Source organism: Girardinichthys multiradiatus, chromosome 5, assembly GCF_021462225.1.
Source record: "Girardinichthys multiradiatus isolate DD_20200921_A chromosome 5, DD_fGirMul_XY1, whole genome shotgun sequence".
In the NCBI taxonomy this organism is placed as follows: Eukaryota; Metazoa; Chordata; class Actinopteri; order Cyprinodontiformes; family Goodeidae; genus Girardinichthys; species Girardinichthys multiradiatus.
The window spans coordinates 23,346,299-23,359,932 of NC_061798.1; the positions used below are offsets into that span (position 1 = coordinate 23,346,299).

At 37.6% G+C, this 13,634-nt stretch overlaps 1 protein-coding gene across 4 annotated transcripts; it reads right to left on the reverse strand.

Annotated features, from left to right (window-relative positions):
- Positions 1-845: 845 nt before the first annotated feature.
- Positions 846-10,932, reverse strand: LOC124869068. 4 transcript variants are annotated; one of them, XM_047366784.1, is made up of 5 exons: positions 10,326-10,932; positions 6,488-6,666; positions 6,330-6,384; positions 4,003-6,176; positions 846-3,925 (listed from the first exon to the last, which is right to left on the reverse strand). In XM_047366784.1, exons 1-5 carry the CDS (start codon positions 10,594-10,596, stop codon positions 2,102-2,104), a joined length of 4,503 nt encoding a protein of 1,500 aa, XP_047222740.1. In that variant the 5' UTR covers positions 10,597-10,932; the 3' UTR covers positions 846-2,101. The 4 variants fall into 4 exon arrangements, with proteins under 4 accessions (XP_047222740.1, XP_047222738.1, XP_047222737.1 ...); XM_047366782.1 differs by having other exon boundaries at positions 6,318-6,384; XM_047366781.1 differs by having other exon boundaries at positions 6,330-6,411.
- Between the last annotated feature and the right edge of the window lie 2,702 nt (positions 10,933-13,634).

Sequence of the window (13,634 nt, forward strand, 5' to 3'; positions counted from 1 at the left end):
CCCTGGCCTCATTAACGAGAGGTTTCATCCTGGGTTTACTTCAAATGGCTGTCCTTTGCGTTTGTGGACATTTAAGATGTTAAAACTGTTCACTGATGATCCTAAAAACATGGGTGTTTAAAAATCGACTTGTAACGTGAAAAGTGAGATTTAAATTCTTGTTCAAGTCTTCAGATGCAGGATTCAAACCTTTTGCTGACATCTGCTGTCAGGTAAGAGGAATTGCAAGTTGATAAACACTATCTTTTAAATGTTTCTTTTGTCATTTTAAATATAAAACCCAAAACATCAACCAAGGCATAATACAAGTCAAAACAAATAAAAGAAAAAGGAAATACAGCAGTGGACTAAATAACACGAGTCTTTCTGCAGGTTGTCAAATGCTGATATATGTTTAAATTGATAATTGCCATTTAAAGATGACTGACGTTTTATTGTCCAAAAATAACAATTACAATGAGCTCCATATCATACCAAACTTTATTGTTAAACTAGGTGTTATTCAGACAGGAGCAGAAGGGTAGGAGCATGTACTTTCTGTCAAAGATCAGGGATCTACTGGTTGTCTGGCTGAGCAGTAAGATAGCCTCTTGATGATAAAATATGCATAAGACGTCACCACACGTTACCTACGCCACCGCGCGTTATTACGCGATCGTGCATTATTTACGTCACTACGGGTTGAGATACACAGCGCGATTGCACGTAAAAATAGCGCATACCGTCATTTATGGATTACAACGCGTTAACATACGGATGATTTTTCACCCTTTTGGTTCGCCATACCCTAAGGGTTAAATTCCAACATAATCAAAAAAAAAAACAAAAAAAAAAAAAACAAAAGATCTTTGTACGTTTCATTTATTGTTTCTTCAAACAAAATATCCATCTGAAATGGACAAAAAAAATCAGTAAACTTACATTATATACAAATACCTTCCACACTTACATATTAAGTCTGTTTTATTAAACATAATATCTTGTGTGCTGAAAGAAAAATCTCAGGTAATTTAAAGTATGACTCTGCAATCCAACAATAATTAAAGTATTAGATTAACTTAACACTTTTCCTAGGTCTTTAATCGAAATAGCAGACACTGAAGCAGTGCCGAAGTGCTCAAAATAAACATAAATCACACACTTAGATATCAAACATAAGCAGACTTTTTTTCTGCTCAAACAGTTCCTATCCTGACACCTACGTGAATTACAAGCCAATGTTTTTGATTCTGGCCATAAGTAGGGTTAACAGGTGTTAACCACAAAGGAGAAGGTTCGCAGCTCTTCTGATGTCGACACGAAATGCTTAAATACTTGTTGAATTACTGCACAACCAGCGTAATTCAACTGCTAAACAACACTATGGCTAACAAAGCTATGTAATAAAAAAAACAAAAAACAATTGCAATATTAAAATCCTCTCAAATATGAAGAAAAATTACATTTTTAAAAATGATACGTTTATTGCTGGTTTAAATTCCAATGTCACGTTATTAATTCCTGTAAAATATTTTCCTTTATTGTGTTTGTGTAAGGAAAAGCGAGTCAAATATTTAGGTATCATATAATTGAAAAAAATAAAAACTCAGGTACAACATGCAGATTCTGGGAAATTCACATATTCTGTATGTTTTATCTACACTATTAAAAGCACACTGTGCCATTAAAATCACAGTTTAAAACAAATAAAACATCAACCTACCTTCTAATAATTACATCTATTTTGTGCAAATTCTATTGAATTTTAGTGTGACAATGCACCTATATTCACATTTTACACTTTGCAACTTGGATCTTAGTTTTAAACAGTTTGCAACCACCCATTTTTGTTTTATTTTGCTAAACCCTTGCATGCATAAACAAGAATTACTTTTACCTTCATTTCTTTTTTTAAAGGAAAATTTGACCCGTCCCTAAAACTGTAAACATTGTAGATATTTTTGTTGCATCAAGTCTCAACTAAAATCAAATAAGAGAAAAAGAATTACCATCTGATGAACACAACATGGAAGATTTGCTCAATTTCTTATCTCCTACTATACAAATCACTACTGTACTGAGGGGAATAGGGTTGTACCCTGTTTTTTAATTTATACCAATCTTATTTTTGATGCACACTTTTAACATGCTTTTTCAGGTGACCGGTCTGAGTGAAGTTCTTGGGGCAGTGCGGGCAGGAATATGGTTTCTCCCCAGTGTGGGTATATCTGTGTCTTTTCAGGTTGTTGTAATCCAAAAATCCTTTTCCACAATATTGACACCAATGTCTCTTTTCTCCATTGTGCCATCTCAAATGCACATTTAACTCCACTTTCCTCGTAAATCTTCTTTGACAGATGTCACATTGAAAAGGTTTCTCTCCGGTGTGGATCCGTATGTGGATTTCTACATCACGTTTCGTGTAGAAACCTTTGCCACATACCTGGCAGATAAAAGGTCTTATCCTGCCATGGACCATCTGGATGTGTTTGCTAAGACCAAAACGGTAAACAAAGCCCTTACCGCAATGCTGGCAGACGTGGATCCTGCCATTGCGATGCACCCGATCGTGGCGTTTAAATGTCTTGGCGTCTGGGAAGTACTTCCCGCAGAGTTTGCAGGAGAAAGGACGGTATATTTTATGGAGACCAACATGGCTCTCAAGTGCATTGGTGTTGCTAAAAACACGGCCGCATTCCCCACACTGGTTCCTCAGGAGATGCCTGCCGATGACAGCCAATGGCTGTAAAGGCGATACAATAGGTGGAGCACTGAAGGGTATATTAGGAACTCTGTATTCTACCTTTAGAGGTGGTGGTCTTATTATATCTGTAATAGGTTTTTCATTGGGTGGTAGCGTAGGAGGGTACCACACTTTAGCTTGACACTTCTTTAAAACCCCTGACTGAATCACTGGTAACTCCAGTTTCTTTTTTTTATAGCTACCTCTTTTTTTTCCAACCCTCCTCTTGCCTTTAGCCTCATTGGTCAATTTCCTGGCATTTACAACTTTATGGTTTATTTTCCGACCAGGGTGACCTTGAAGTGGTCTGGGTTTCTTAGGATTGGATTCTCCAGACATTTGGGGATTGGCGACTCGTTTTGCCATTTTACGATGCTTGAGACTGGGGGATTTGGGTTCACGCTTAGTTGTTTCAGTAATGGACCCATCTGCATCCACGATATACCTCCTGGGACTGAAAGAACTGGATTCTCTTTTCATTGGTTTTGTCCTGGGCTTGAATTTATGTGGAGTAGAGCAGCTTGGGGTGCCAGACATCCCATGGCTTGAGCTGTTTTCAACTGCACTAGATTTAGTCTTTTCAAGGCTAAAAGCTACTTTTGGTAACCTCTTAGGAGTCAATGAACTGGATTTTGTACTTTTAGGGGTAGAAACATCAGATGTTATTTTAGAACTTATACTGGTGGGTCTCTCGTGACTGACAGAAATGGCTCTTGAAATTGTATTATTTTCATCTGATGAGGACGTCCTCGGGCTCACAGATGTTGATTTAGTTATTTTCATGGTTGTATTTTCTTTTGGAGAGCTTGACTGCCTTGAACACTCAGAGGAAGACTTCATGTTTTTTGAACCTAGACAATGTCTGCCTGAACTGGGCTTCTTATAACCTGCATTAGATGATTCATTTGTAGATCCAGACATTGTAGAAATGTTATCTGGTTCACCACTAACTTTGTGCGGTCCTGATCTCTGTGTACAAGAGATCTTTTTCGGAGAAACAATACTAAGAGTTCGATCTGGTTCTTCAATTATGTCTTCAACATTTAACCGTGGTTTCTTGTTTTTGTTGTCGGTCTTCATTTCTGTTTCTGCAACCTTTTTGGTAGAACTTCTTTTTGCTTCCAAATGAGCCTGTAGATGACATCGTAGACGGGAGACAATGGATTTGGTTCCTTTGGCATTTGAACTTTCATTAGCGTTGGACTGTAAAGAGAATGAGATTTGAATTTAGCACATTACTGAAAAAAAAAAGACAATATTTATGCATTTTGGCAGTTTACCTTGTTTTCCAAGGGTGATACAGAGAGTTTGGCCAGAAACTGAGTTTTACTCATCTGAATGTGAGGGTGAGATGTATCCTTCTCTGTTATGATTGCATCTTCTTGTTCATCCTCCATATCCCTGCATAAAATGTCCTGCTCCAAATCAGGAGTTTGTCGATCTGGAGTACTGGGCCCTGGTGAGTGCAGGTAATTGTCAACAGGTTCCTCTTCTGAGACATGAGAAGATGATGGCTTTCCTTGGACGATACCTTTTGATATCAGCGTTGACATTAAGACTGGTTCTTTGGTTGAAATGAAAAACGGGAGACGAGTTAATCTGACCACTGCACTCAGTTTGCATTCAGTAGCTTGGGGTAATGATGAAGACACTGATGATTGTACTTGGTCAGCTGGTTGTTCTGGACCTGAATGTTCTTGTCTGGGAGCTAATATACATTCAACAATAGAGGGAATTTGGCCAGAAGAGTTGAGGTCATCATTTGTATCATTTATTTTTTCAGATAATATTGCATGATTTGAACAAGATAAACTTGATTCTTGTAACTCAGATATCAACTGTTTTGATGATTCTGGAGGAACAGAATCTCTTAGTTTGCTCTTGTCCTCCTTTACTGAAGGAGAAATTGGCTCATGTTCTCTAGAGACCACAGATGGTATCGGTTTTGAAACAATAGTTATTGTCTGAGGTGCCACATCCTGGCGATCTTTTAAGATGGTGTTTGACTGTAAAGGAATGACATGATCCTGTTTCCTGTAGACAACTTTAATAGTTTTTTGGGGAACTGAGGAAAGGGCAGGTCTTTCGTGAGGTAATGCTTCTGCTGTAGATGAAGGAGGTAGATTACATTTGTTCATTGTTGCTGAGTTAACCGAACTATGTAGGGTTTGAGACCCTGCTTTGGCATTATCAGAAGCAAGAGAAGGTCTTGGGAGAATAATTATTGTACGAGGCCCTTTGCTGGGTGGTGGAATATTGATTAAAGGAAGTGGAAGTGACTGTATGACAGTCTGAGTTACAACAGTTGATGATAAAGATGACAATGATGCAGTGCAGCTCAGAGGGGCAGGTAAATTTGATGATTGCGGCATGACAACGTTTTGATGGTCTACCTCTTTAGATGCATCTTCGGCTGTTAAGTTGGCAGAGACAGGTGAATTTTGAGCTGACGTGAGCCGTGTTTCAGTGCTCTGTTGTGCTGTTGGAGTCTCAGCTACTGTTTTAAAGCAACCCACAGAGGAAGCAGAACTGGACTCTATCTGAGGCTGTGATGGGACCTTTAGTGGGGATACACCATTTTCCATAGTCGACTGATTCATGGCTTCGACGAGCAGCAAGGCATCTTGAAGGCTAACAGAAGTCTGGCAACCTTTGAGCAAACTTGAGGATGCTCGTGGGGTCACGTCTATTGAGATGTTCGGCGTTTTATCTGCTGTTGAATCATTTCCCACTTCTGGGCAACGCTCTTGCAATTTAACGATGGGTTGCTCTCCAGAAAAGCTGCTACTCAAAGATTCAACTTCTGTGTTGGTGCCCTCAAAAGAAATATTTGAACTCTCTTTGACCGATAAATTGCTGACGGATGACGTTACCGTCACCAAAGGAGGTGATGGATGTGTTAAAGACCCCATCAGCGGGTAAGAAGTTAAGTCCACCTGGTGATTTGGACCTTTATCAGTTAATGAAGGAATAGCTTCTTTTTGCTTTGTTTTCTTTGGTGGTCGTCCTCTTCTGCGACCCGATGAAGAATTAGGCTTGGAATTAGCTTCACCTCCCGAGACTTTACTGTTTAATTCCACACTTGCCATTTGTGTGCTGACTGATGCAGACTGCAATGGACTTTGCTCATTATGAGTTGTTGCACTGTCCATGCGACATGCTTGAGGAACCATTTGTTTGTCTCCAGATGTTGAGAGCTCCCGTTCTGCCACTTCTACTATTTCAGCCTCTTCCTTAATATCATCCCTCAGAGCATCTTTAAGTGAAATAACCAAGGAATGCTGTATGTCAGTGGACTGGTTCTGGGCAATCTGTGAATTGTTTGTTTCTGAACAAGGTAATTGTAGAACTACTTGGTTTTTACTTTTCCGAGGTACTGTTACGTGTTCAGCTGAAGAATTGTTTATATTTGGTCCTCCAATATCAGCTCCACCAACAGAAGCCCCAAATGAACCTGGCAAATACAGAGATAAAGGAATAAAAAAATAACTTCATAAAAAATATATAACATGGTTAAAAATTTGGGAATACAGCATTAAAATTTGCCAGCTTCAATTGTGGGGAACCCCCCCCCCCACAGATTAAAATTCCTCACTTATTTTATTACCCAAGACTTGTCCACAAGCCACATCGGGGTCATCATTTTCTTGCTTCAATTGGGACTGCAGAGAAGAATCACAATGAGATTCCTGCAGCAGGGTGACAAATAATACATTTGCAAAGAAAAACATGGGAATTATTTTAAGTACCAAGTTTCAAACGCACCTCTTTTTTGACAACTACAAATTCCATCTGAGAAGTTCTGTCTCTATAACTGACATAGTTGTGCTCCTGTAAACTGTAGTTGTTCCACTCATAGCTGTATTGTTGGGCTTGCCTTTCCAGTTGAGTGTGCACTAATGGTTCACACTCCTCCACCAGAATTGTCCGGCAAGGAACGAGATCTGTAAAGTTAAAAAACACGCAACAATATGTCAGTACAAACAGATTATGTTTCAGACTCAAAAAGTTTCACAAGGTAGAAAGTGAGCTAAATTTGATAAACAAATTTAAAATACAGTGTAGCTTTTAAAATAATTTTGCTTTTCTTGCAGAAAGGTGTAAAATAATTCATACCCCACAAACTGTCACATTACAAATTAAACAATATATTTTTAGGAGCCTTTATGTTAAAGACCAACAGAATGTAGAATACAGTGCTGAAAGTAACAAGGGAGGCTTTAATTAAGAAAAATAGATGTTTGCGTTTACTTTTCCAGTTTCTTATCAGCACTAAATTAAAGGCTATTTCATCTCTGGTTCAAAAACAAACAAGTCAAGCCTAAATTGGATAATTCTACACCGAACAAATATTTATTTAAACAGTCTGACATTTATCAAGCCTTTATTCTATTCGATAAAATAAAATAAAATAAAAATCAGTCTCTTCCATTCTTTTTGGCAACCTTGTAGTCAGATCAGCTAGAAAACTGCAATATAACCAGGTCTGCTTCACATGGCTAACGGATTCTTTAAAACACAGCTTGCAATTTATTAAACCGTTGCTCCTTTTATAAAAACAAATGTTTTTTGTTGCTTGAAAATTATTAGTAAAATCTTCTAAAGAAGTAGAAGATTTCTTCTACTGAAATAAATACAAAGTAAGAGATTTCCACTTTTAACTGAGTCCTCCAACAACCCAATTCCAGTCTGAATAAATCTAGACTAAGGTAGAGTAATACACAAATAATGCAGTTTACATTATGGATTTATATATTTTTGGTTTGGTTTGGTTCTCTCTATTTGACCAAATTATTTAAGATGATTTAAGCTAACTTTTATGTAGTAAAAACATCCTGTTTGGACATACCACATGTGGCTTTTAGGCCAGTTCATCCCATCACCAGTTGAGACCCCCATTTTCATACTCGGGCATTGCTATTTTGTCCCAACCTATTTTTATTTTAGGACATTGTTAAAAAAAAATCAGTGCTAAATTAAGTCACAGTGTGATAATATGCTCCACTTTACGAAAAGCAACAGCGTGTTAAGTTTTGGGATTTGAATAACTTCCACTCCCCGTTTCATGAGATTGCAGTTTAAAAATTTAAATGAGTGCTATTATTATTTACCTTTTAGTAGGACTACACAATATTAGGAAACACATGCAATGCAATGATGTTGCAGAATGCCACAGTGACAATATGACTTGCAATGTTACGGTCTTTTAATTTTCGGTTCATTGTAAACATAGGGCCTAGCTGGAGATTGTCTATCCAGCTAACAGGGAAATTAAAATTGATCGTTTTTATCTCAACAACATGGTTGTGTTGGAAAAAGTTGCAGCTGACTAAATCTGCTGTTTTGGCAAAGAACAAACTTGGTCGTAGTCGTTTTAATGTGTTTCCCAGAACACCCGTGAGACTTTCTGCTGCAATAAACAACAAGAGTCATAAAATTTACCGCTGACACGGAGAGCCTGAACACAGTGCAATTACATACTAACCTAACAATAAGGGTGGAATAAATTAACAATTGAAATTGAACCCAGCGTAGAACGTGGAAAATTGTACAGCTTCCTCCAATAACTATTGGTTTTCCTTAACAATCCAGGCAATTTAATGCTTTACGCTTTTCACAGGGACAGTCACACCTATTTGCCATTAATGCTGATGTAACACACTTTCTCTGCTTAAGACAGACAGCTGTTCTGAGACAGATCTAAACATAGCACTGCATGCTAGGGCTGCCCAATATCTCACAAATTTATCGTTATCGCAGTATCATTGTATGCAATTTGCATATAGTCACATCTGCCAAAACTGCACATGTCGACAATAATTTTTTCTTCAATGAAACCTTGATAAAATGAAAATAAAGATTTTTTGTTTCCCTGGTTAGAGCACTCATTGTACATGTTCTATGTTTGCGATGAAACCAAACAGAAAGACATCAACACTGTGGCTCAGTAGGAAGAGTAGTCGTCTTGCAATCAGAAGGTTGTGGATTCGATTCCAGCTTCCTCCTGCCATAGGTCGATGTGCCCTTGGGCAAGGCACTTAACCTCAAGTTGCCTACCGATCTGCGTATCGGTGTGTGAATGTGTGAGCGTTAGTGAGTGCGATTGGGTGAATGTGGCTCTAGTGTAAAGCGCTTTGAGCATTAAATATAAAATATTACAGTGTTCAAAGCAAAACGCTTAGTTTATGAAAGAGGAGGACAACTCTTAGTTTTTAGCACAACAGCAGCAGCCATGAAAAAACATGCAGTGACTCATATCCTTGCTCCAACATGCAAAGATTGCCAGCAGATCCAAGAGGCACATTTACAGGAGACTTCTTATAAACTGTAAATAGACAGACAGCTGTTTACAAATAAATAATGACAAATAAATGATAAAGCTAAGTATTTAAACGAGGAGCTGTTAGAATATAATGGCAGCTCTTTAAAACACGGTTAACACAGTGTGGGAATAAAGTCTCTCGCGCAGCAGCTCACAATATCAGTTGCTGTCAAAAAATACAAAAATGAAACGAGGAGCAGGACCAGCATCCTGAACTCTATCATTGATGATTGATTTAGTTAGAACACAATCGCAACGCTATTGTAAATCAGACAGCTAGACTATAAGATGCATTTTAAATTCATATTTTAAGAGTGTTTAGTTTACCAAAAAGGACCCGTTACTTTACTGTCACATAAAACAAGCGTGAAACTTTGTCTTTGACAAAACATATTTGTAAAACACTGACTAGTAGAGTTGCATCATAGATTTATTACGTTTAGTTTAATTGTGATATACTTAGGTTCCCTTTCTTTTAAAATTTTTATTTTATAACTTATCAATACTATGATACTGTAGTAAAGTTTTTAAGTCCATATTTTGTACCCAGGAAAACAATTAACCAACCATATAGCTTATTTATCTTCTTAGTTAAGCGTGGTCATGACTTACAGAGATAAACATTTAGAGATGTTTTACATACATTTTAACGTAATTGTTTGTTTTTTTCTAAAGATTCTTGTGGACAGACATTTGTTTGAGTCACAACGTTTTCTGGCTAGTAGATTAGTTGTTACTTTAAATCTGTGGTTGTCACAGTGGGAACCAGACGGCTGATTTTGGTACTTAGATGAAGCCGGATACGAAACGACTTAAAATAATTACTGTTCAAAATGGCGAGAAAAAAAAACAGCATCTAAAACAACATTCAGCAAGTTTCATATTTTCTCTATTTCTCAATAATCAGGATGTGCATCTCGAGTGTAAAGAGATGAATCCACTAGAGGGTCGAGAAAGGATTTAAATCGGCAACATTTTGGAGATTTCTCGAACTTTTAGTAAAAACATTCACATAATTCCAAGTCTGTGGCTGATTCCCTTTCGTTTTCACTTGTTCTTTACACCGAAAGACCACAGTATGGTTTCCCTCCTTTTGTGCGTCCCACCCTCCTGATAAGACGGGCCTTGTTACGTACGTTGATTACGTAACGGCCATGAGCTTAGACAAGCGATCCAAATAACGTAAGAAACCTCGCGGGTCTGGTTATAAAATGCTAATAACAGACAAAAACACGATGAATTATTAAATCTAGATATACTTAGTGTGAGATAATTACTCACCACACTGTACAGCAGTATCGCATTTCTCAGAGGCGTCGCCTGGTTCTGTAATAGAGAGACTTTCTCCTGGGAGAGCATCCGGTTTGCTTTTGGCAGTTTCATATTGGAAACATCTCGTCTTCAGGTCCTCGTTCTCCTTCTTGATCTGTGAGATTTCTGCTTTCAGCTCATCTACCATGTTTTCAAAAAGTTTCGTGGTCTCTGCGATGGCGCTCTTCAACATGCTTTCCATAACGGAGGCATACTTCGACTGAAAATCATCCGCCGACATCTTGATATACCCTGAAATCCCTCAGTTTGTGTCAAAAACGAGTTCACTTGTAGAAAGGAAGCATTAAAACAGGGCATAAGCGGCTAACCCAATATGGCTCCTTCACACGGACAGGACGCGGTCTCTGCTTTGTGTGACGCACATCAATTGACGATCTGTTGAGGCAATATCCGGTCACAAACTATTGTCCTAAATTCTAGTTTTATATCATCTAAACAATTAAAACCTATGCCAGTAACAAATGACCTCTGAGTTAACATGAACCTCCGAAACTAAAGACGACCCATTGCGTGATAAACAATGCCACAATAAAGTGGCTAAAACGTGTCTACTTCCTCCTCGTTCTTCTTCTTCTTTGGGAGTTTATTGGCGGTTGGCAGAAAACTGAAAGTGCGCATTACCGCCACCAGCTGGTATGGAGTGTGGTTCGTCGTGGTTTAATTTCTCAAAAGTGCGTATTTATAATCAAATTCTATTATTTTTTTTAAATCGAATAATTCTTTATATATGTATTCTTGCTAACTTCATTTGGAATATACATATTATATAAAACTTTATTTTCAAATTATCTCCTCATATATATTTATTTGTGCTCATATTTCTGACATCCCAATATAACATGTTCTATTGTTTCATGTTCCTCACAGTGGTCACATTTCCCTGTACTCTGCTTTTGTATTTTAAAAAGTAAACAATTAAGTTCTGTTGCTTCTGGTCAAATTCAAGGTGGTATAAATGATAAAGGTAATATTTGGACTTATTTCTAAATGATGTACTTGAAATTCTTCTGTTCTTCTGTTTCTAATAACCCATTTGAAACTTCTTGTTTCTTTTTTCCCAACATGGACTTAAGATGTCACATATTGGATGATCCAGGTTACTCCCTTGCATATTAAACCAATACGTTATTGATAACTGTGTTCTCAGATCTAATGGAATTTCTGAGCTGCTGTTGATGTGGTTTTGAATGCTCCTGTGCAAAGGTCAAATGTCAAATTTTTCCAGATGCTTCTTTGCTGCTAAACTGTAAATTATTCTTCCATAATCCATATTTGATCTGATCAATCCTGTATAAACCCTATCCTGCTCCCCAATCACTGCCAGCCAACCACCTCATAATACTTTAATATTTCTTAAATTTATCTATGACTTTACCTGGATGTATAGTCCAAGTCCAATTCTTGCTTTTCAAATCTTTACACAGACGATAGACAACATCCAAAAATGTTGAAACTATCCATTTAGGTTGCATGTTTTTAGAGATGCAGCAGAGAGCTATAATCCAAAGATGATTCTAAAACTTTTTAACCACCCCCAAACATCTTTAACAGTTTCTTAGAGGTCAATCTGTACCACAATAAATGAGTGGGCTTTTTTGTTTTACTGTTAACACGACCACATTGATGCACTACGTCTTAAACAGGAAGTCTTTTGATAAAAAAATAACCACAGAACATCCTTCTTGCTCTTACAGAGGTTTTTGTTCTTCTTCTTCCTATTCACCCTGCATACAATTACCACCCAATGAGACAACGTTAAATATAAAGCAATACTTAAAAAGTATAGCTCCCCTCAAAATAATGAAAAAAACAAGTCAAAGGAACACACTTAAAAAAATTCTCAGCCGTAATTGTGTGATAGTTTTAATACACTTGATTGAATTTCTAGGTAGGATGTAGTAGCTACCATATTAACAGCTTTACCGACCAGATGGAAATAACACATATCTGCCAGTATTTTCACATCACAAGCTGCCCCTTTGTTTCACGCTTCAGTAGTTTGAGTCTGCCTTTGTGAATAGTAGACATTTTAACTACAGGAGAACTCTGTAAGAAAACCTGTTAGAGGTTGTAAAACACTTGAAACTGTGGCGGAGAGTCCCATTTCAGGAGAACGATGTAATTAACAAATAAACACCATGAATTAAAGTGTTCATTTAAATAAATGCATAATAACAATTCTAAAATATGTTGCACCTGATGATTTAGTAATGGAAGATGATCATCAGAACATGGATGAATAACTGGCCAAAGCAACTCCTTAATATCTGGAGCTGCAACAAAAGAGTGTATGATATGAGTGTTAGCTGCACCAAAGAGCTGTGTCTGGAAAATAGGATGGAAGATGGTACTAGATGGGCTGCATGTAGGCCAATATTTACACAAGGCAACAAAGTGGAACAGGTTGTTTTTAGTGGATAATTTGAAATACCTGGTCACAACTGTGGACAACAGACTTTACTTTCAATTTAACACAGATTACACCTATTTTAAGGAACACAAAATGCTTTTATGCCAGTAAGAGAGAAGGCAGGTTGTGAAAGAGCAGCATGCTTATTTGTTACCAGGAGAGCAGCTATCTGCCCTGGCTCTGAGGTGTTCACTGTGTTCAACAGAGAGACAGTCTGGGGAAACTGTCTCTATGGAGGCTTGTTTGTGCCTTTAACAGTACAAAGCACTAATCAGTTCAACTGTTTTATGGTCAAGAGCAACGGCAACTAGAAGTGATCTGCAGTTTTCATTCCCGATGTCAATTTTAATATGTCCCCTTAAAAAAACAAACCAAGAGAGCATTGTAGTGTAGAATGCATTAAAGGGGGGCACCACCTTAATGACTTCTGTTCAAAGGTTGCTAACTGATACATACTATCAAATAGTTGTCAATTTTAATGCTAGTGAAGTGTGGACAGATTTCTGATGCAAAATCATTCTCACATTTTTGCTCTGCACAGTGAGTCAGCCATTTTCTACCGCTTCTTCCATAGTGGGTCACTGGTGCCTATCTCCATCAGTCTATGGGCAGGAGGCGGGGTACACCCTGGTCCATCGCAGTGCTCTGCACAGTGATTTGAATAAATAATCTTAGGTTTTATCATTTGAACATTGCAATTTTTCGACATTAGCTAAACTTTTAAAAGAATCAAAATCTAGAAATTGTTCTTTGAAGTATTTGTTGCTGCCCCTTCTGTGAACATCTTTTAAGTGTCTGGTCAGAATTTGATAAAATTGTATATAGAATTTTATCTATCAAATAAATTA

Excerpts from the sequence above, each read along its gene's own strand:
- LOC124869068 (XM_047366780.1), bottom strand. The coding sequence starts at position 10,596 with ATGTCGGCGGATGATTTTCAGTCGAAGTATGCCTCCGTTATGGAAAGC. Across the intron at positions 6,412-6,487 it reads TTGTAGTTGTCAAAAAAGAG|GAATCTCATTGTGATTCTTC; the intron begins GTGCGTTTGAAA and ends ACCCTGCTGCAG. Across the intron at positions 6,177-6,317 it reads AGTCTTGGGTAATAAAATAA|GTTCATTTGGGGCTTCTGTT; the intron begins GTGAGGAATTTT and ends TGTATTTGCCAG.